Raw genomic sequence first — 23,283 nt, forward strand, 5'->3', positions numbered from 1 at the left:
CACCTGAGCCCCGTGTTGAGGCCCAACCTCTGGCTTTCTGTCAGAATGAGGGACGGAGGGGACGTGTAGTGAGGAATGAAATCATTAGACATTATTTCTGACAGGTTCTCTTCTGATTATGTAGCAATGACTGACAGGAAGATTGATTATTGTATGTGTGTTTGTTATAGAATTTGTTTGGGGATTTATTTCCATGGGACAGGATGATATGTTTTATTTATTTATTATTCTTGCTTTACTATCCTGAAAGGCTTAACCTATGCGTAGCCTATGCCTATGTTAACCACTTTATCCCTGCAACGAATCAACAAGTCAGGTGTAAAATAAGCATATAAGCATAAGCACCGAATAAAAAGTTCTATTATTTGATCAGCTGTTAGGTTGTACCACAGTTCTGTTGGGATCAGGATAATCCTGTTTTTTTGGATCAAAGTTATCTGGATTAAACTCAAAAGTTTGAACAACTCAAACTGACAGTTTTATCCAGATAACAACCAGGATTAGATTACGTGATTCAAACCGATTTCAGAATCCGGATTTCCGTTTTGAACAACCCATTTTCAAGATTTAATTCTATCTGATAACTGAAATCCGATCGGATTACGTTTGAGCAACCGGCCCCAGAAAAATCAGAGAATCAGAAGGAATCTCTGTGTGCATGGGACCAGGCTGGACGCTGGTGATCTTCTGCATTAAAGGCAGACATGATTCTCTACTGGAAACCACTGCATGGACTTAGGAAGACTTCCAGAAACCACTGTCTGTGAGCACAGTTCACCCTGAAACCCACAAATGCAGGTTAAAACTACATAAGGTTTCCAAATTTTGTCCAGAATATTTAACATAATGATACTGGTTTTATTTCCTGTCCCAGGGGCTGGAATCAGCTTATCAGGACGTCTTCCACTGTTATCAGATCTCTTCAGTAGTTTTTTTCTTTTCTGTCCTGTCCAGCATCATAGCAGCAAAATGATGTTCTGGTTCCTGTGTTGTGCCGAACAAATTTGCTCTGCCAAGGGAGGCTTAGGGCAAGACAGGCCAGGAGAAGCCGTCCCCCATGACTGGACCATATAGTGACTGCAGCGAGCCACCACTGACCCCAGAAGGCACCCACCCACCACACACTCTGGGGGACAGAACTAGAAAACACAGAAACCCGTCTGGAATCTGTGTTATGTGTCCGTAAGGTAGAGGACAGCAGATCACATTAGCATTCAGATCGGGGTTTGATCTGGATGTGCTGAGCCAAGCTGGATGTCTCAGCTCTCCAGCTGTGCTGTATTTAATGAGCCTGAAGATGGTGGGATGCCCCCTGTTGGCTGATGGGTTCAGCCTCCAGAACCTGAGCAGAGCTCAGTGGGTCGGGTTGAAAAGGTGATTCTGGCTCCTGAGGTGAATGAAGTCAGTGGTAACACTGAAATAGTTTGGAATTGGACCTCTGCTGTAATGTTGCTGCTGTAAATAGGAGGCATCCACCGTGTTTCCTCACAGCTAATGACGGGGACAGAAAAAGGCGGACAGGTGGGGTAAGATGGACGGATATGTGTGTGAATTATTCGGCTGCTGCGGGAGATGCTCGGCTTCTTCCATCCACAAAGCTGCTCCCAAAGCATCAGCGAGAGGAGCCATAACTCTGACATCAGCTCCGCTCAGACCAAGTAGAAAGCCTCATTTCTGCTCTTTACATCACCACAGAGGATAAAAGAGCAGCATGTTGTCTTTGAGAGTTAATTCTGGCCTGTTTATGTAACACAAATGACCAGCAGGCTATTAGGAAAAGTAATGCCTTGTTGTTTCTGCTACTCTCTTCAGCACACAGACCTGTGTCAGTACATGGACAAACACCCCGGAGGGCTCCACCCAGACAACGTGAAGGTAACGTCTGCAGTTTTATTATCAATACAAAGCCCACTTAAAATAAAGCTGGAACGTTGTGTAAAAGAAATAAAACACAGCGATTTCATCCTTTTCAACCTTTATTCAACTGAAAACGCCACAGACGCAACATTCAGTAGTCAAACTGATCCACTTTTTTGTAAATACAGCCTCATTTTACATTTTAATGTCTGCAACTAGTTCCAGAAGAGCTGGAACAGGGTCAACTAAAGACTGGGGAAGGTGAGGAATGCTCCAAAAACACCTGGTTGAGCAGGTGAAGAGGAAACAGATGAGGGCAGTGACTGGGTATAAAAGAAGTGTCATTGAAAGCCTCAGTTGTTTTCAGCCAGGATGGGGGGCACTCACCACCTTGTGGGCAAATAGTCCAGCAGTCATCAGACGCTTTCTCTAATGCGCCCCCTAGTGGAATCCTCCGGTAACAAGCGTAGTACACAGGTGAGTATGTGAAGAAGTTTGCTGAGAGGAAAGCTTTTGCCGTTGGAAAGAAGCTTTACCAAAACTAGAGACTTGGATCCTTCAGGGAGAAACTGATCATAAAAATAATAAAAAGTTAATTACAAAGGCTGCACAGTGGTGTGGTTAGCACCGCAGCCTCACAGCAAGAAGGTCGCTGGTTCGAGTCTTGGCTGAGGGGAGGTTTGAAACTTGGGTGGTGGTGGCATTCTGTGTAAATTCTCCCTAGGAGTGTATGTGAGTGTGAATGATTGTTTGCCCCCTATGTGTGGACCTGCAGTGGACTGGTGACCTGTCCAGAGTGTACCCTGCCTCTGACCTGTTAATGCAGGGATAGGCTCCTGCTTTTTGCGACCCTTTAATGGACTATGCGGTACAGAGAAGGAATGAATAATAAAGACATCATTGTATATGAATTTCTTTCAGGTTGTAGTCTGCACAGTGCAACTGTGTCCATTAAAGGTTAACATATAAGGACAATTAGTTGGACTGGAACAGAACTTCACTGCCTGGAAGAATCATAAAATCAACAGAAGTTGTTTGAGGAATCATATTAATGTGACACTGTCTGCTGAACAAATAAGGCCAAACATCAATTTTATTTACTCAAATCAAATCAAACTTTATTTATAAAGCACCTTTCATGCCACAGGGAACACAAAGTCCTTTACATGATTAAAAACATTAATGCATATTAAAAACAAAACAAAGTGGAAATACATAATAATAGAAACACTCACCAAAATATTTCACACAGCCGCACGCATGAACACATATGCACACACACACACACACACACACACCAAGCAGCCCCCCACCCCATTCTATAAAAACATGATTTCTCTTATTTCTGTCTCAAACTGAATGTTATTATAAAATACTAAAAGTTATAAGCATCCGGCCTGATGGTGCTGTGAGGAAACAATATCAGTGTCATGGGGATCCATCTACACCAGGGGCCAGTCCACCCATGTCCAACAGCAGCAACCACCCCCATCAGGACAGACCAGGACCCACACCACAGCCATAAGGCTGAAGTGCAGGGCCCCAGCCACCCCGATAGGTGCAATCACCACGACAGCAGCCCCCAGACCGAGCAGGCAAAACCCCCGACGTGGAGGATCCCCACGAGGAAAACACTGGAGTTAAAATTAAAATTAAACAATCTTAAGAAACAATAAGAACAGCTAAGAATGAATGAATAAATAAGTAAATGAATAAATAAATAAGAAGTAGTACAGTTGAATAAAATGAAAACAAAATAACGTGAAATATAATTATGTAAAATAAATTCAAATAAAAGTTAGTTAAAAGCCAAGCTAAAAAGGTAGGTCTTAAACCTCTTTTTAAAAACATCAACGTTCTCTGCAGCCCTGAGGCCCTCTGGCAGACTGTTCCACAGACGAGGGCCGTAACAATGGAAAGAGGCCTCGCCGTATGTCTTGGTCCTCACCTTTGGAACAACTAAAAGGCCAGTACCAGAGGACCTCAGGGTCCGCGAGGGTTCATGACTTAAAAGAAGGTCTGAAAACTCATGTAGTTGAATTTAAACAGCTTTTTCTGTCATTTTACTTAAAAACGGTAAGTTGGATACAGGTCGGTAGTTATCAGGAATGGGCCTCACCACCGCTGTTTTAAAGGCAGCAGGGAAGACGCCCGTCTGAAGAGAGTAATTTACTATGTTTAAAAGCTCAGGCTCAAAGAAACCATAAAATGTTTTTAAAAGTGATGTGGGAATTGGATCAAAAAGGCAGGTTGTCGGATTTAGTTGGGAAAAAACTCGACCAAGCATCTTTGCATCAACCAGGACAAACTCTCCAGTGTTTCCTCAGGTAAAAGCAAAGCTTCAAGTTTGTTAAATCAAAATGTCATTGAGATAAAAGACTGGATCTAATAACATTGATCTTACTTGTGACTTACAAATGACCTCTGTGGCTTCCTCCCACTGTCCAGAGACATGCATGTTAGGTTAACTGGTCACTAAATTCTCCCTTGGAGTGAGTGTGAGTGTGAATGGTGGTGTGTCTCTCTGTGTTGGCCTGGCGATGGACGGGTGACCTGTCCTGGTATACCTGCTAACAGCTGAGTCAGGCTCCAGCTTCCTTGTAACCCTTCATTGGACAGAGCGGTATAAATGATGGATAGATGGGTTTTCATAATCATCAAAATTATAACAAATAAATGCTTGAAAAATCTCACGTTGCATGTAATGAGTTTATATTAGTTTCCGCTTTTAAGTTGAATTACTGAAATAAATTAAAGTTTATAAAAATATTCAATTTTTTTTAGTTTCACCCTTAAATGTTTAACTAATGTACGTTTTAAATTTTATTTCTAAAACTGAATATAATAGAATAAACGAGGTGATGAGCAGAGTGGAGTCCTCTGAGCATTCTGCTTCACACACAGATGAACAAACCACAACCAAATGGGTCCTGGTCCAGCATGAACTCATAAAAACAGCAAACTGGGGGGTATATTGAGGATTATGTTTGCCAGTAACTGTTCTGCAGTCATATTTTGATGGAAACCTCTGCAGCTACAGTGAAAGCATTTTTTTGACAGCTAAACAAATCACAATAATAATGAAATTTGACCTGAGCCGCTGACTTGATTGATATTTGATGCCCTACAGTTGATCAAAGCTCTGACTTCTTTCCAGAAATCCTGTTATTAACGTGTAAGACCTCAGTGCATCCTCTGTTTAAAATGTGCATTATTTAAACATTTCAGCCGTCAGTTGCACAGAGTGGTCATGGTTGTGTGAGGCTGTTCCAGTTTCACCATTACAACTGTTACAAGCTGCAGAGCTCGGATGCTGTTCTGTGGGACGGCTCTGCTGACATAAATTAGCGGGTAGGAAGAAGTGGTAATGGAGTGCAAGCAGCTCTGTGGTGGTGTTGGCGGTAGAGGAGGTGTTAGGACGTTCCCTCATGCAGGGAGGTGAAAGATCACGCTACATCTGTTGCACAACAGCTGAAACCTTTCACCACCAGGGATTTACATAAGTAATGTGTGTTTCTGCTGCTGACAGCATCCATGTTGAGATTCACATGAATAATTCCAGAGTTTTGCAAGAGAGCAGATTGAGGGGCTGGCACCCACTGACTGGTGAGACTTCTGTCATGTGATCTGTAATGTGTTAATAAGGTGCATGTGGCTGGAACATTGTTACAGTAGTTGTAATTTTCCATCACAAGTTCCTTTGTTTTGCTTTTAGTAGGTGTTGTTGAGCTCTACATCTCATGGCTCCATTTTTAAACCTCCAATAAAGGTCTGTTTATATAAGGAGCTAAAAAAAGGAGTGCAGTTTGGTGGGTAAATGACTCTGATAACTGACACTTGGGATTTTGATCTGTTTTTTTAAGTGAGTTTAGTTTATTAAAATCCCCATTAGCTGCAGCGAAGCCACAGCTATTCTTCCTGGGCTCCAACAGAATTATGCATACAATAAGAAAAAAGCAAAAAAAAGGCAACAAAAAAACCACAAAACATAAAAACAAAACAAAACAAACAAAAAAAAGACCATGCATACAATGCCTTCACTCTCTCTCTCTCTCTCTCTCTCTCTCTCTCTCTCTCTCTCTCTCTCTCTCTCTCTCTCTCTCTCTATATATATATATATATATATATATATGTTACTGTTGGGCAACTATTAAAAATCACATTGTTACGCATAAAACGTCTCTTTCCTTTAAAAGAAGGCCTCTAAATACGTGGTTAAAATATTTTTTCTTTAAATCTTTCTTGTCATTAGGTTGGAAACCATGAACTTTTTTCACAAATATCTACATCCCTTAGAAGAAAGTCTGTTTATCCTCTTTTTATAAAAGTTTTTTGTTTGTCTTTATTTTAAAACCTAAAAATGGAAATAAAAATGTTGTTCTTCAGAAATAACAAACATCCTATGGTGGCTCTTAATTAAAATATATATTAAGTTTCCTTTTTGAAAAGTCTGGTAACATCAGCGTCTCTAAAGGAGTTTTATTTAGCTGGCTGAGGGAAAAATGTCTCTTTGGATTGGAAAGGCTGCAGACCCCTGCACTAAACACATAAACAGGTTTAGCAGCAGTTTTCTCTTTAAACAGCAACAGTTAAAATATTTCTTCATATATAAAACCACATATTTATGAGAAAGAAGGATGAATGTTCAGGATTTACTAACTAAAAGGTAAAAAGTCAGCAGGATGGATTTAAAGCTGTGAAGCTGCTTCCTTCTAAACACAGAAGGAACAATATGTGATGAATATCAGCATCAGGTGAACAGACAGAAAGCAGGATGAGAATCTCACAGCTTCTAGATGGTGAGGAGAGAGAAATATTCACAATATGCACAGTAACTTCCATCCATGCACCTTCACTGTTTCATTATCCACATTTCTGGATATAAATTCTCTAAACTTTCATTCTTAGCTTGACTGTTTAGCTTCACCTCTGCACCTGCAGCCTCTTCTACCGGGAGTTAAGGGTTAACATCTGGTTTCCGGGTGTAGCGTCAGGTCTGTAGATGTAACTATAAACATGTGTGGTATCCACAGAAAGTCCAGAATCTCAGCTACCAGCTCAGTAAAACCATTTCTGTCACCAACACACACAGTTAAGACAGCAATAGTTAAAAGACCAGGGCCCCGTTTCAGAAAGCGGCCTCAACAAGCTCTCAGTTAAGAGCACAGCTCTGGGTTGACCAACTCTGAGCTGTCAAACTCAGTTTTTGGTTTTAGAACAGGTGATGACTATTAGTTCAATCAACTCTGCGTTAACTTCCCCCAGAGTACAGCGCATGGAAATAAAAAGCCCTCATCAATGGATAACATGATTCACCATGGCAACAGATGAAAAACAGAGTCAGTCCTCCCATTTTGCTCCAGTGGAGTTAGAAATGTTAATGAATGCAGAATATGACCATTTATTTCAGGGAAAAAAGCAAAACATTAGCAGCAGCAAAAGAAGGTGAGCCGGCAGAAAATAGCTGACTGAGTGAACGCGTGAATAGTATTTTTTATCTCGGTTGTTCCACTTATTAAACATTTGTATCTTTACTTCAATGTAACTTGGTATTAATACTCTCAAAAGACATTTCTTAATTAGGTGTTTTATAATTGTTTATGCACTGCAACCCTACCAGAATGGCAGATTGTTCTCGTTGACAGTCTGATCGCATCCTACAGGGACAGTTAAGGAAGAGTTGTTCTTTTCCTACAGCCAGCCTCACCGATGTTATAAAGAAAACTCCCGTTGGCAAAAAGATGAAGTGCAGCAGAAAGAACCTGCTCCGGCCTGAGAGCATGTCCACCATGTGTCATATGACCAATATGAGGGCTGAGAATATTGTTCAGATACAAGATCGATTATTTAGAAAAACGGTAAAACTCAAACAAATAATCATGAAGGAATGATAAAACATCCAAGCGGGGTCTGATCATCCTTTCCTAACGTAGATATCTGCGGAGTAATTGTGCTTCGATGTCAACTGGCTCTTCAAGAAAAGGACATGCCATGTCTGACACTTCCTTCAAACTGCAGCTGCAACTAGAAAATTTCAAAGAAATTTTGATGGGTGCCAATGCGCCGGTCGCCCCGCCGCCCCCTGGTGTGCCGGCCGCGCGGCCGCCGCGAGGGAGCCAGCCGGCGCGAGGGAGACGGCGCGAGACGGAGGCAAACCCGCCGGTGAATGCGATGCCGTTAAATATTCCCGTACGGCCACTAGGTGGCGCCGCAGTCGCCGCGCGTGCACGAGCGTGCTCGGATCGGGTGTCAGATGAAAACTGCCAAACATCAGCGTGATCGGAAAATCTGCAGAAATCAGGCAGCCACTAGGTGGCGCTGTAGTCATTGTGCATGTGCAGAAATGTTTAGATAGGGACTTTCAATAAAACTGGCAAGTTTCAAGTTCTTTGGTCAACCCAGTCCAGAGTTAGAGTCACTTCCTGTTTTTGTGGGGGGGGGGATATCTAGATGTGTACAGGATGAAAAGTGACAGAGAAAATTAAAAGTTTAATCTTTGCATGATTGCAAAATCTGCAGATTGACAGGTATGAAAGGGCTAAACAGTGGCTCTTTGCAATGACAGCAGCTGAGAGTGCTGCCATGGCAACCATGCCCCCACCCTTTCCCCCATAGCAGCAGACAGGCAGGCTCAGGTTACACATACACACACATGGCACTGTGAAGTCACTGTGTGCAAGCCTCCGAACTTCTTGCTGCTGAAAGCAAACCGTAATACATATGAAAATAATTCTTTCACCGTTAGGTGCAGAAGGCTTTGAGGGACACGAGGATATAAGTCTTGTCACTGTACTGCAAACAGAACTTAAATGGCAGCAGTTTTAAAACATGGTTCCATCAATGGGGATTCTGAGTGGGGAGAAAAGACTTTGTGTCTTTCTGAGCCTCATAGCTCCAAATCTGTACGTCCTAGCCCAAAATGAGCTCCTGATAAATTGAAGCCAACAAAAAAACCTACGTTTTGATGTAAAAATTGTGTCTGTAGAGCAAAAACTCTGGCCGTGAGAGAACTTTGTTTAAGCATGTCTTTTTGAAGCAAAAGCTAGAGGGAGGCAGAGGGAGAGGATTTTGGCACTTTTTGCTAAAACTTCAACAGTGATTGTGAACAAACTGTAAGAGACATGAAAATGCCCTTCGGGCCAGTGATAGGTTTATCTTTCGTGACCCGTTTAAACTTTGAATGGTGTTTCTAGGTGAAGATATGGCTGAGCTGTAGGCTTCCAAAGTGACCTATGTTTTTCGGGCTGCTCAGAGCCAAATCCCATTCATTCCTATGGGAAAACAGGTCTCCAAAAAATCGCGGTTTATTGCGATTTACTCGAGAACCGCCAGACTTTTGTACGAGAAAAGTCATACCACACATGTCCCGATCGAGACGCACAGATTGATGTAACTTTTGTGGGGGTAGAGTGAAAGCTGTAGGAGGAGATAGCCGCCAAAGTTTTGAGCGGAGAAAAAAAGGCAATAGCAATATGTTGCCAATGCCTTACAGCATTGGCACCCATAACTAAAGAGGAGGAACTCCGGGTTAGTAGAAGAAAACCTGCCAGCGAGCAGGCTAGCTTCACGGAGTCTGTTGCCATGGTAACTGACCCAGAGTTACACTGAATTCGCTTTCTGAAACGGGGCCCTGACTTCCACCACCGTAGCTACAGAAAGCTGGCTGTATGGGGAAAGCTTCACTTGAACTAACACCATCTCTGAATTAAGGCTCATCCGTTCCACTAACACAAATTATCTACTTATAACCGAGGCTAATCCAAGCGAGGCTTACATAGCCTGGCTATGTGGGAGGTCCTGAGGAACGTAGGAAGCCCTGACGAGTGGATGGTGGAAAAGAGGAGCAGCAGAAAAAGAGAACAAACCGAGAGCTTCATTTTCTCAGCAGCTGAACAAAGAAAGCTGATGGAGATCAGTGACGTGCGGTGGGTTCATGGCTGGTGAGGCACCGACTCCTCTGGAGTCACATTTACATTGTAAGAACAGAAAAAAAAGAGCTTCTTATTTCACTATTCATCCACCAGCATGAAACTACGCCCCCTTGAGGTGAGGTAGAGTACTGCTGCCTCACCTGCTGACTTTTCTCTGCACTCTATTGTAGATCAGCAGGAATAATTCTCTCACACACACATTAAAGACGTTACACACACGGTGGAGAGTCATGGTGTATAACACATATTTCTGTAACGTTCATATTGTTGATATGCTGAGGAACAGAAACGCGTCATGAACCCAGTTTGTACTGGATCACCAGTCAGAGGAGGCCCAGCTCACCACGGCCTCACCCGGGATTTCTGTCCTGGATCTGATCGGGAAATCCTCAAATTCAGAGATTTTTGTGTAGATTCATACTGAAAATGCATTTTAAAACAGATCAGTGGAAAATATTAATATTTCATGTACTTTTCTTTTGTTCATGACGCCTCTCCTGACCGCACGTCACTGCTTGATTTCACCGTAATTATTTATTTCCGTCTCCTCTTGTTATAAATCTGTTTACATAAAGCAGCTGAACTGTCTCTGTATGTACTGGCCCTGCTCAGTTTATCATAAACCCAATAATCAATATACATCATCATATTTTGTGAATATATTATCGTGTGTGTGTGTGTGTGTGTGACCTACATTAACTCTGTTCCACCAGCAGCAGCATCTTACCAGCAAAGCGAACCTGCAGCAGGTGGAAATAAAGAACCAGAACATGTCTCAGAGTGGGAGGTATCTTTAAAGAAACGTTTGTTCTAAACATGTTTCTCTGTAGATACCAAGACAACGTCAGAGACCACTGCTACTGGTGGTCCTCCCCCTGAAAACCGTGGGTCTGGTGGTCTGAATGAACTTTGAATGAAGCGTGCGCCCTCTGCAGGGTCATTAATAAAAGACCAAGCCATGGTAACCAGAAAGGAACTCTGTCTCTATCTATCTGTATCTTTCTCCGTCCATCTCTTTAGACCAGCTTTCTCTTTCTCTCTCTTTAAACACCCTCGGCCTGTATGGACGGGGCTCAGCTGATCCCAGTTTTACTGTTAGCCAACCCGAGGCAGTGGAGGTCGGGTTCCTGAACCTGGGGAGGGTTAATAAGGTGTTAATTAGTTTTAATGAATACCATGTTCTTTTTCATTTAATTTCATGTTCAGTACGTGTATAGTCGTGTTTCTTTAGTTACATTGGCGCTGACAGATTTATTGATTATTCAAGACAAAGCAGTGATGTGATAACAGCTGTTTCTTGTTTTATACCAGAATGAAGGTGGGAGTGCAGCGTTCTACCAGGTGGAACTTTCTTTTGGGAGTCTGTGTCAGACCTTTGAGACACAGCTAAGCTAAGCTAGAACGTTAGCATGTCCCCGAGCATCAGGTGCATCAGTTACCATGGTTACTCAGCGGGCATTCAATAAGCCACAATGATGGAACAGAACTCTGGCTTAAATAAGTTAGACTCATCAAGATAAACCCGACTAAATCCAGCTTAGTGGAATACCCCCCCAGGTACACAAAAATATGTAAACACAGATGATGTCTCCCCATGAACACGAACAAACGGCTCCTCTACTGAAAGCTCACATCTCACAGATTCCACAGCTGGAAGTTTCATCTCGATATGACCAAGATTCACCGAACCAGAGACAGAAGAAGACCCGAGTTATGCTGCACGCTTGTAAAAGTCAGAAAACATGTCTTACCTTTGCTGTCTGGCATAAATTAAAACTGCATTTATTAAAATAAATATATTTGTAAACTGTACATGGGCCTCCAAAGACTTAAAATTTCTGAACTGAACCTCAGTAAAGGTGCTCACACTACAGACCAGATGCACAAAAATGTCAGGAAAAGTCAAGAGGTGAGGCATCAGGGTCTTGGGTCCACTCTTTACACTTCATTTGCATCATTATCTCCACTCGATGCAGTCTTTTCCGTATGGCGTCTCCTCGCCTCAGGAAGAAGCTTGTCCTTGTAGCGCACATTTTGTTTGTTTCTAACTTTCAACATTATGTTTTTTTTTAAAATAATTATCGATCTGCAATGGTCAGGTTTTCGTCCGTGGCCTCAGAAAATGCAGCCAGCGTATGGTTTATGTTCCAGAATGCACTGCACAGTAACGTTGGTTCCCATGCCCTATGTGGAAAGCCCTTAGCGTGCTGTGTAGCTAGCTGGAAAGCTCTTACCTTGTTATTTAGCTGGATGGATAGCTCTTAGCTCTAAGCCATATAGGATTATGGTCAAAATTTGGGGCAAGTAGCCTCCACAGCTTGCATATTTGGGATTTGGGACATTACTTCCTTGCCAAAACTCTGGTAAAATACATTTAGTGTGTACTTAGTTCACACACAGTGTGTTTTTGTGAGACAGTTTTTGTGTGGTTAGCAGCAACTGATCTAGCTGCATTCTGCATCCTGTCACTTCTGTGTATGGATATCTAAGGCTGCGGCGCTGCAGTTAGAAACTGAATTTTCCCCGCTTGCAGCATCAGTCTGGAAACTTCTTTGTGACGACTGGTTAAATGTATTTAAAAGTGCTGTTTCAGTATTGTTCCATATCCACTGTATCCACTAAAAGGCTTGTTGGAAATATACTGTTAAAAATATGATGAGCACAAAGCTGAACTACTTGCTGAAGTGCACATAGTTGTAAAGATACTGGGTGTTAATGAAGCGTGATGATGATGTGAAAATGTTCATATTATGGGTTAGGGTCGAAAAAAGCATCATCTTTTCACTGTGCTTCTTTGTACGACTATCAGCAAACCAAGCTTTTTGGACTTTCGTCTAAATTCTGTCTTCATCTTGGTAAGGTACAACAACTTTGCCTAATATTTACTTGAAAGTTTATTTAAACTGAGTTAGTGAGTTAAATCCTGCCAACATTAACCTGAACATAACCCCTACGCCTGTAAAACTGGCTGTTATTAGAGTGGTCTAGGATTGTGAGAGGGTAGTCACTCAGATATCATCCTTTTACTAATCGGCAACATAAAAGCTATTAGTGTCTCCACCGGTGCTGGATCGGGTTAACATTTAGAGAGGTGCATTCAGTCGATCGCTGCTAATGTAATTAGTGGTCATGAACCTCAGCGCTGTGTGTGAGTGTGTGTTTCTGCAGATTCAAGCTGAAACTGTGCTCATGTTTGTTAAATGTGGTGGAAACTGTCTTGTACCACAGCACCATTAACTCTTTTCCCCTCATGTGTTGGCAGTAGAGCTGTAAGTATGACCTCATTCAGACTGCAGCTGGAGTGCTCTTCGTGTTAGATTTTACCCAGTCAGCTGAGGGACTGCGACTCAGTTGTATCTCTAAAGGGCGATGGGAAAATGACACCCACAAATCATGTCTCCAAGCCAAACCTCAGCTACCATTTGCTCTGATAATGACATTACAGAGGAGGTGGCTGAGAGCATCAACCATCACACGACAGGATGAGGCCAGGAAATGACAGCAGTAATGTCAGATTATTGCTGTTTTCTAAATTCCCTGAAACTTCTCTCAGATTTTATTCTAAATTTACCTTGAATTCCAGGCAGTGTTAATTTGAACTTATTTCAGCTTTTGAATGAGTTTTTTCTCTTTTTTGAAGAGTGATAGGAATGTGAAAAATGTTCCAGGTTTCACGGCTTCAGAGCCGGGAGGCAGCTTGCTGGTCCCAGTCTTAAATCTTCCTCCTTCCTCACTGGTCCTGATGTCAGGCCTACTCCTACCTCTCAGTTCCAGCCCCACTCTTGGGAGCCTGCTCCAGTCTCCCCAGTCTCAGAATCTCCTTCAGTCTCACCGATCCTAATCTTGGAGCTTGTTTCTGCCTTGCCGTTCCCAGTCCCAGTTCCTGTCCCAGTCTCAGTTCCAGTCTTAGTGCCTGATACTGCCTCGTTGGTTTGTTGGTTTGGTTGGTTCCTCGCCAGTCACAGTGCCAATCCCAGTCCAAGTCTTGGCGCCTACTCCAGTTTTGCCAATCCAATCCCCACAGTCTTCTGCCTGCATCCTGGTTCAGGCAGATCAGGTTTTTCTCCTGGTTCTGGTTCTGATGGAGGTTTTCCCTCCTGGATCTGGTTCTGATGGAGGTTTTCCTTCTTGGTCCTGGTTCTGATGGAGATTTTCCCTCCTGGATCTGGTTCTGATGGAGGTTTTCCTTCTTGGTCCTGGTTCTGATGGAGGTTTTCATTCCTGGATCTGGTTGTGATGGTTTTCCTTCCTGGTTCTGGTTCTGTTGGAGGTTTTCCTTACTGGATCTAGTTCTGATGGTTTTCCTTCCTGGTTCTGGTGGAGGTTTTTCCTCCTGGGTCTGGTTCTGATGCAGTTTTTCCTCTTGGGTCTGGTTCTGATGTTATTTCCTCCTGGTTCTGGTTCTGAAGGAGGTTTTCCTCCTGGGTCTGGTTCCGATGGAGGTTTTCCTTCTTGGTCCTGGTTCTGATGGAGGTTTTCATTCCTGGATCTGGTTCTGATGGTTTTCCTTCCTGGTTCTGGTTCTGTTGGAGGTTTTCCTTACTGGATCTGGTTCTGTTGGTTTTCCTTCCTGGTTCTGGTTCTGTTGGAGGTTTTCCTTACTGGATCTGGTTCTGATGGTTTTCCTTTCTGGTTCTGGTGGAGGTTTTTCCTCCTGGGTCTGGTTCTGATGGAGATTTTCCTTCCTGGATCTGGTTCTGATGGAGGTTTTCCTTCTTGGTCCTGGTTCTGATGGAGGTTTTCATTCCTGGATCTGGTTCTGATGGAGGTTTTCATTCCTGGATCTGGTTCTGATGGAGGTTTTCATTCCTGGATCTGGTTCTGATGGTTTTCCTTCCTGGTTCTGGTTCTGTTGGAGGTTTTCCTTACTGGATCTGGTTCTGATGGTTTTTCTTCCTGGTTCTGGTTCTGTTGGAGGTTTTTCCTCCTGGGTCTGGTTCTGATGGTTTTTTCTCCTGGTTCTGGTTCTGATGCCGTTTTTCCTATTGGGTCTGGTTCTGATGGTATTTCCTCCTGGTTCCGGTGGAGGTGGAGGTTTTCCTTTCTGTTCCTGGTTCTGATGGAGGTTTACCTTCCTGGTTCTAGTTCTGATGCAGTTTTTCCTTCCTGGTTCTGGTTCTGAAGGAGGTTTTCCTCCTGGGTCTGGTTCTGATGGAGGTTTTCCTTACTGTTCCTGGTTCTGATGGTTTTTCTTCCTGGTTCTGGCTCTGATGGAGGTTTTCCTTCCTGGTTCTGACTCTGGTGGAGGTTTTCCTTCCTGGTTCTGGTTCCGATACAGTTTTTCCTTCCTGGGTCTGGTTCTGATGGAGGTCTTCCTTAGTGGTTCTGGCTCTGATGGAGGTTTTCCTTCCTGAATGTGGGTCTGTTGGTTTTCCTTCCTGGGTCTGGTTCTGAAGGAGGTTTCCTGTCTAGTGTCTCCTGGTGCAGCTCAGGGTGGAGGATTTAATCAAGAAGATTTGATCCAACCGTGGCCTCACCCTGGTCGGTTATTGTAAACTGGACTGATGTGGATCAGATGGATCTTCGGTTTAACTGGATTATAACTGACTGTGTTTTTAAAAGTGCTTTGAAATGACTGCATGAATTATAACTTACAGATGCAGCTGATTTGCGCTGAATCCCCGTCGTCCACCATCCTACTGTCTTTGTCCCCTGATGACACGAACACCAGTCTTTATTCATTTTCATTTTATTGATGCTGTACCTCAAACAGAACCTGATTCAGGGCTGACACAGACCAGAAAGAAACTCGTTGGTGTTATTAGATCATAAAATGAGATGGGCAGAGAAGCAGATAAACTGGAAAAAGTTGAACTGTCACTACCAGCTACGTGGGACTTTGCGGTAGGAGGGGGTGGTTAAGATGTGAATTAGAAGTCCAGATCGGGGAACCAGCCCAGTGAAAATTTCCACTCAGATAGTTAGACTCTGTGTCAGTGTAGCGATGCTTTAGTAGATCTGCTGTACAACCCAGCAGCTCTTTAGACCTTTGTTGTCCTCGGTTCCCAGAGCCTTCTGATCAGTCTGATGCTGTGGCTTATTCAGCCCACTAAAAACAACATGGTACCGATGCTTGGTGCAACAGAGGGGCTCTTTCCTCACCTGCTGCCAGATGCTGACATATATTCACTCCATTTAACATTCTTTCAGTTGTTCTCTCCATCACTGATTGCACCATGTTTACTCAGCAAACCAGCTTTAGAAAGATTTTTCTGTAAGTTCAAATGTCTTTGAATTTACAGAATTCCAAAGCCAGTCGTGGTTCTGGCAGCTGGTCAGAATGCCTCCTGGGAGCCTCCTTTAGCCAGCTGGTCTGAGGCTCTGGGCTCAACCCAGGATTGCTGGAGGGTTTCTCCAGTGGGGCGAGGTAGCTGCTGTTGAGGAAGAGGTCTGGGTTCTAGCTGTTAGATGAATAAAATGGATGAATGACATACTTAATGGGTTTGTTTTCCAGCTGTGGAAGTTGTCTTTTTGTTGGTCAACACTGTATTACTACATGGGCTTCAGTAGCTGGTTTGGTTGAATCTGCTGCTCGTTATCTTGATTTGTTCCATATTAACATCATATTCTGAGCTGCTTGACTTAGTTTTTGTAGTGAAGCAAGCTATAAATCCAGAGGACTGCTGTCACTTTGACTCACTGCCTCCTTCTTTGTTGCACATTGAATATCAGACAAAAGAGACTTGGCTACGTTCTGCTGCTGCATAACACCGAGCCATCCAGACCACTCACTTTTCATCATGCTTATCCTGATAAAGGCTCCAACTGCCTCTGGTATGATAGCAATAAGTACTTCATCATTAGAAAAAGTGAGGTGTTTATTGCTGATGATGGATTGTTGTCTGTGCAGCAGGGTCACTCCTCAGGTGATGAATTATGTTAATGGATGATTTGACTGCTGTCACACAGCTTATTTCTCCTGCAGTTAGGAACTAATAATGCAGCATGATCAAACAAACTCTTACACTTGCACACAAACAAGAGATCCTTAGAGACACCTGCTTATCACACCAACGCTTCTTATGACAGACAATAAATCTCATATGTGTGGGCTCAGTCGATGGCTGGTGGTGCTGATAGTCTCAGAGATGCTCCCATCCGGTCATCTGAGGCCTTGTGAGGCCGTCTGATTGTTTTTTAGTCTTCAGGTTGAAGTTTTTATCTTTTGAATGAAATTTAAAGGTTACACTTTTATTCATTTCAATCAGTGGTTAGATAATATAAACTAATATAATAAACTATATAAACTAATATAAACTTAATGCAGAGTGAAATTCCATGAGACACTCTTTAAAGGCTGAATAATTAGGATTTTTTCCTTAAAAATAATTTAAAATGTTCTCATTTGCTGCGAGGGATAAAAGGAAACTTCCCTATAAACAATCTGTCTCCTACATCAACAATGTCTTTGTCAGGTTTTTGAAACGCTAGGTGTCAGTGCTACTTATTTTGCCTTTAAAAATTAAGTACAAATAAAATTAAATTTGTGAAACTTTAAAACATCAGTTTCAGATCACTTTGCAGTAAGAAACACAAACTGGACAATAATGAGACATTTCACTGTCATTAACACACCCTATTCAACCTTTGGCATGATGAAACATGTCAAAGTAGCATCCAGACAGGACTCCAGACAGGACTCCACTGACCACCGAACATCCCGGTGGCTGGACAGGACTCCAGACAGGACTCCAGACAGGACTCCAGACAGGACTCCACTGACCACCGAACATCCCGGTGGCTGGACAGGACTCCAGACAGGACTCCAGACAGGACTCCAGACAGGACTCCAGACAGGACTCCACTGACCACCGAACATCCCGGTGGCTGGACAGGACTCCAGACAGGACTCCAGACAGGACTCTAGACAGGACTCCAGACAGGACTCTAGACAGGACTCTAGACAGGACTCCAGACAGGACTCCAGACAGGACTCCACTGACCACCGAACATCCCGGTGGCCGGACAGGACTCCAGACAGGACTCCAGAAAGGACTCCAGACAGGACTCCAGACAGGCCTCCAGACAGGACTCCAGACAGGACTCCAGACAGGACTCTAAACAGGACTCCAGACAGGACTCCACTGACCACCGAACATCCCGGTGGCCGGACAGGACTCCAGACAGGACTCCAGAAAGGACTCTAGACAGGACTCCAGACAGGACTCCAGACAGGACTCCACTGACCACCGAACATCCCGGTGGCCGGACAGGACTCCAGACAAGACTCCAGAAAGGACTCTAGACAGGACTCCAGACAGGACTCCAGACAGGACTCCACTGACCACCGAACATCCCGGTGGCCGGACAGGACTCCAGACAGGACTCCAGAAAGGACTCCAGACAGGACTCCAGACAGGACTCCAGACAGGCCTCCAGACAGGACTCCAGACAGGACTCCAGACAGGACTCCACTGACCACCGAACATCCCGGTGGCCGGACAGGACTCCAGACAGGACTCCACTGACCACCGAACATCCCGGTGGTCGCACAGGACTCCAGACAGGACTCCAGACAGGACTCTAGACAGGACTCCAGACAGGACTCCAGACAGGACTCCACTGACCACCGAACATCCCGGTGGCCGGACAGGACTCCAGACAGGACTCCAGAAAGGACTCCAGACAGGACTCCAGACAGGCCTCCAGACAGGACTCCAGACAGGACTCCAGACAGGACTCCACTGACCACCGAACATCCCGGTGGCCGGACAGGACTCCAGACAGGACTCCAGACAGGCCTCCAGACAGGACTCCAGACAGGACTCCACTGACCACCGAACATCCCGGTGGCCGGACAGGACTCCAGACAGGACTCCACTGACCACCGAACATCCCGGTGGCCGGACAGGACTCCAGACAGGACTCCAGACAGGCCTCCAGACAGGACTCCAGACAGGACTCCACTGACCACCGAACATCCCGGTGGCCGGACAGGCCTCCAGACAGGACTCCAGACAGGACTCCAGACAGGACTCCACTGACCACCGAACATCCCGGTGGCCGGACAGGCCTCCAGACAGGACTCCAGACAGGCCTCCAGACAGGACTCCAGACAGGACTCCACTGACCACCGAACATCCCGGTGGCCGGACAGGCCTCCAGACAGGACTCCAGACAGGCCTCCAGACAGGACTCCACTGACCACCGAACATCCCGGTGGCCGGACAGGCCTCCAGACAGGACTCCAGACAGGCAGACAAGACTCCACTGACCACCGAACATCTCTGTGGTCTCCTCTATCCTCTATTTTCTTGCATGGTCCTTTTCTGTTGCTGTGGCACATACATTTTCCCATTGTAGGATCAATAAAATCCCTTTTCCTGGCACGCAGAGTGCTTCACATAGTATCAATGGTTACCATTCATTTACTGATGGTGGTGAACTACAAGTGATGTGACATTACACTGCAGATCCCAGCAATGGCTGCTCCAATCTCCACCAAACAGTCACACACCAGAATGGAAGCAATATGGTTGAAGAGTCTTGAAGCTGGGGTCAAACCACCAGTCGTCCAGACACCATGCTCTACCTTCTGAGCCACTGCCATCCCCCACTACACCGTATGCACTGAGTAACGAGCAATTCTTACAACCTCATTTTAAGATCTTTAAGTAAGAGAGACACAACACTAAAAGAAGCCTGGACAGGCTGGTTCTGAGGGGGTTTTACTTCATAAAGAACCTGGAATGAGTGCTTCACCACTTTTTAAGGTATTTCTCAGTCTAAAGCCTTAATTCAGTGGGACTCATTTAATTTATTTGAATAATTTAGAAAGAGTAAATTATTTAACTGGATTATAGTCTCAATCTTAAGTTTTTGACCCTTTTTTTTAAAATATCTTTTGTAGATGTGTGAACTGGTATGTGGAGGTGTGGAAGACTCAGATCTTATCTGCGTTTTTCATTTCCTGCTTGTAAATCAGTCTGTGGTAATGAGGAAAGATCATTTTTCATAAGAAAGCACGATTAGCTCATAGTAATTTCGTCCATGCTGAACATTGCAGGTCCTGACTGCTCCATGTGTTCAGAGATCATAGCTGAAGAGGCTGCTGATGGAATCATTTACCTTTATGAGCTGCAAGTGCTTTAAAATCTACGAGTGAAGGACATGTTTTCCACCGTGGGTAATCCTTGCTCAGCTGTCAGAGACCGCCACACTCCCGCTCCCAGATGGACGTCCTGCAGATTTCTGATGTCAACATGGTGATGGCGGCTGTCCTGAATCTGTGAAATCTGAGGATGGATGTAATTTAACCTGAAAGAGATGCTCTGACCCTAAATATTAAAATGCAGATTGAGCTGAGGCATCTGCAGACAAAGTCAAAGAAGAAGAAAACTGCTTCTTCACGCACTGTTTGTGGGTTGAATGAAGGAGCAGACGGTGGTGAATTGGTTCTAGTCTGAACTGGGTGAAAGCTTTTCTGAAGTGTGTTTCATATACATGAGTAAACACACATTTCCCATGCTAATTTTCCTCATCGTGGCTCGTCTCTCTCCCGCCAAGTGGAGGCGGAGCAAACGCTTGACCCGCTGACTCCAGATGCCACGCGAGGCCCCGTCCCTGATTGGACTCCACGCTGCTTCGCTCAGGGTAATTGGCTGAGACGAGGGTACGAGTGACGGGAGGGAAACGAGGGGGGATTGATGGAATCAGACTAAAATGAGGAACTGGATCGTGCTCGCCTCGTTATTTGTTGACTGACACGTCTGTGGGGTGGGGGGGTACTGCAGTTTTATTGTTTGAGCTCTGGAAGCAAGTTTGTTTCATTAACTGGCTACAAAGATGTAAATTTTAAATGGTTTAATATTCACTTCTGACATTTCAGGAAATGTGTATTCATGCATTTTCCATGAGGATGTTTGATGAATGCATTTACAGAAAAGCTCTTTTTTTCCCTTTTCAATAAACACCTTAGAAAATCAGATTAATGTGAAAAATGTGCATGTGGTTTATGTCTCTTTCCGGCTGCAGGGAAATATGTTATATCTGCTATAGGCTGCTGCATGGACAGATCGCTCAGTAATGATTTCACTGTGTTTCTTTATGATGGAGGCGGAGGCCTGTTGTCATGCATGATGAAAATGTTTCTCCACACCTCTGTGAACATGGTTAGTCATGCTCAGGTTAATGTTCCTAAGCAGACAAACGCTGCTGGAAATGGATGTTCCACATGTTTATATGAAGTTGCTTCCTTTTGTTTGTTTTCAGCTCTTCCTGTTCCAGCTGCTGAGAGGCCTGTCTTACATCCACCAGAGGTACATCCTTCACCGCGACCTGAAACCTCAGAACCTGCTCATCAGCGACACCGGAGAGCTCAAACTCGCTGACTTTGGTGAGTCCACTGCAAACAGAAAGAAAACCTTTCCTTTTTGTGCTGGAAATCTGTCCCATCACGTTTGTAGCCACATATCTGCAGCTTTGTCTTCTTCGCTGGTTTTATAGCACCTGACCGGAGAGTTGACCTCTCCTGATGAATATCCCTTAGGCAGATGGAGTCAGATATTCTGGAGATGGTGCAGAGCTTTATAAAACCATCCATGCATCCATCCATCCATCCATACATCCGTCCATCCATCAGTCCGTCCATCCATCCATCCATCCATCCATCCATCCATCCATCCATCCATCCATCCATCCATTCATGCGTCTATCCATCCATCCATCCATCCATCCATCCATCCATGCATCCATCCATCCATCCATTCATCCATCCATCCATCCATCCATCCATCCATGCATCCATCCATCCATTCATCCATCCATCCATCCATCCATCCATCCATACATCCGTCCATCCATCAGTCCGTCCATCCATCCATCCATCCATCCATCCATCCATCCATCCATTCATGCGTCTATCCATCCATCCATCCATTCATGCATCCATCCATAAGTCAGATGTAGCCAAAGCATTTTTTTTCTTTCAAATGGAAAATCTTAATTACTTTTACTGAATTTCATGGAAAGGTAGCAGAAAAGATTCAAGATGTTCCAAGTGAAATGTTTCAGTTATTTAAAAGTAACTTGATATTCACCTTATACTTAATAATACAGCATGGAAAGACAATTTTTATTGTTTACTTTCACATTATATTTGTGTTTCTAAAATGCTATGATTTTACTGCTGTATGTGATTTCAATACTAACATGATTAGATGTTTGCTTTACTTCTGCTGGAATAACTCAGCGTTGCTAGGTGGTGGTGAGAAATCAGACCAGAATATTCCAACAATGTCTAAATGTCAACACAGGTCAGGAAGTAAAGAACATCACTCACATTCATAACATAACATAACATAACATTAATTGGATGAATTTAATTCAATAACAATTCATTCAAGTTGGTTCTACAATTCTCTTGATTTCAAGTTAATTAAATCAACAAAAGTAAGTTCTTATTATAAATCAACAGAGTTAAACTCCAAATATTAAAGTGCAGATGCACCGGGTCGTCCTCTTCATCAGGTGCACCTTCTAGTACCGGGTCGTCCTCTTCATCAGGTCCGCCTTCTAGTACCGGGTCGTCCTCTTCATCAGGACCGCCTTCTAGTACCGGGTCTTCCTCTTCATCGGGTCCACCTTCTAGTACCGGGTCGTCCTCTTCATCAGGACCACCTTCTAGTACCGGGTCGTCCTCTTCATCGGGTCCGCCTTCTAGTACCGGGTCGTCCTCTTCATCAGGACCACCTTCTAGTACCGGGTCGTCCTCTTCATCGGGTCCGCCTTCCAGTACCGGGTCGTCCTCTTCATCAGGACAGCCTTCCAGTACCGGGTCGTCCTCTTCATCGGGTCCGCCTTCCAGTACCGGGTCGTCCTCTTCATCAGGACAGCCTTCCAGTACCGGGTCGTCCTCTTCATCGGGTCCGACTTCTAGTACCGGGTCGTCCTCTTCATCAGGACCGCCTTCTAGTACCGGGTCTTCCTCTTCATCGGGTCCACCTTCTAGTACCGGGTCGTCCTCTTCATCAGGACCACCTTCTAGTACCGGGTCGTCCTCTTCATCGGGTCCGCCTTCTAGTACCGGGTCGTCCTCTTCATCAGGACCGCCTTCTAGTACCGGGTCGTCCTCTTCATCGGGACAGCCTTCCAGTACCGGGTCGTCCTCTTCATCAGGACCGCCTTCCAGTACCGGGTCGTCCTCTTCATCAGGTCCGCCTTCCAGTACCGGGTCGTCCTCTTCATCAGGACCGCCTTCTAGTACCGGGTCGTCCGCTTCCTCAGGTCCGCCTTCTATAACCGGGTCGTCCTCTTCATCAGGACCGCCTTCTAGTACCGGGTCGTCCTCTTCATCAGGTCCGTCTTCCAGTACCGGGTCGTCCTCTTCATCAGGACAGCCTTCCAGTACCGGGTCGTCCTCTTCATCGGGTCCGCCTTTCAGTACCGGGTCGTCCTCTTCATCAGGACCGCCTTCTAGTACCGGGTCGTCCTCTTCATCAGGACCGCCTTCCAGTACCGGGTCGTCCTCTTCATCAGGTCCGTCTTTCAGTACCGG

The 23,283-nt window shown here is 44.6% G+C and overlaps 1 protein-coding gene across 3 annotated transcripts in view; it reads left to right on the forward strand.

Annotated features, from left to right (window-relative positions):
- cdk14 (cyclin-dependent kinase 14) overlaps window positions 1-23,283 on the forward strand; it is a 224,722-nt gene that overhangs the window by 92,909 nt on the left and 108,530 nt on the right. For all 3 annotated transcript variants that reach the window (XM_041988484.1, XM_041988486.1, XM_041988485.1), the window contains 2 exons: window positions 1,813-1,875; window positions 21,000-21,123. In XM_041988484.1, coding sequence (XP_041844418.1) covers window positions 1,813-1,875; window positions 21,000-21,123 — 187 coding nt within the window. The remainder of the gene's footprint in view (window positions 1-1,812; window positions 1,876-20,999; window positions 21,124-23,283) is intronic.

Source organism: Melanotaenia boesemani, chromosome 6 (assembly GCF_017639745.1).
Source record: "Melanotaenia boesemani isolate fMelBoe1 chromosome 6, fMelBoe1.pri, whole genome shotgun sequence".
NCBI classification, from domain to species: domain Eukaryota; kingdom Metazoa; phylum Chordata; class Actinopteri; order Atheriniformes; family Melanotaeniidae; genus Melanotaenia; species Melanotaenia boesemani.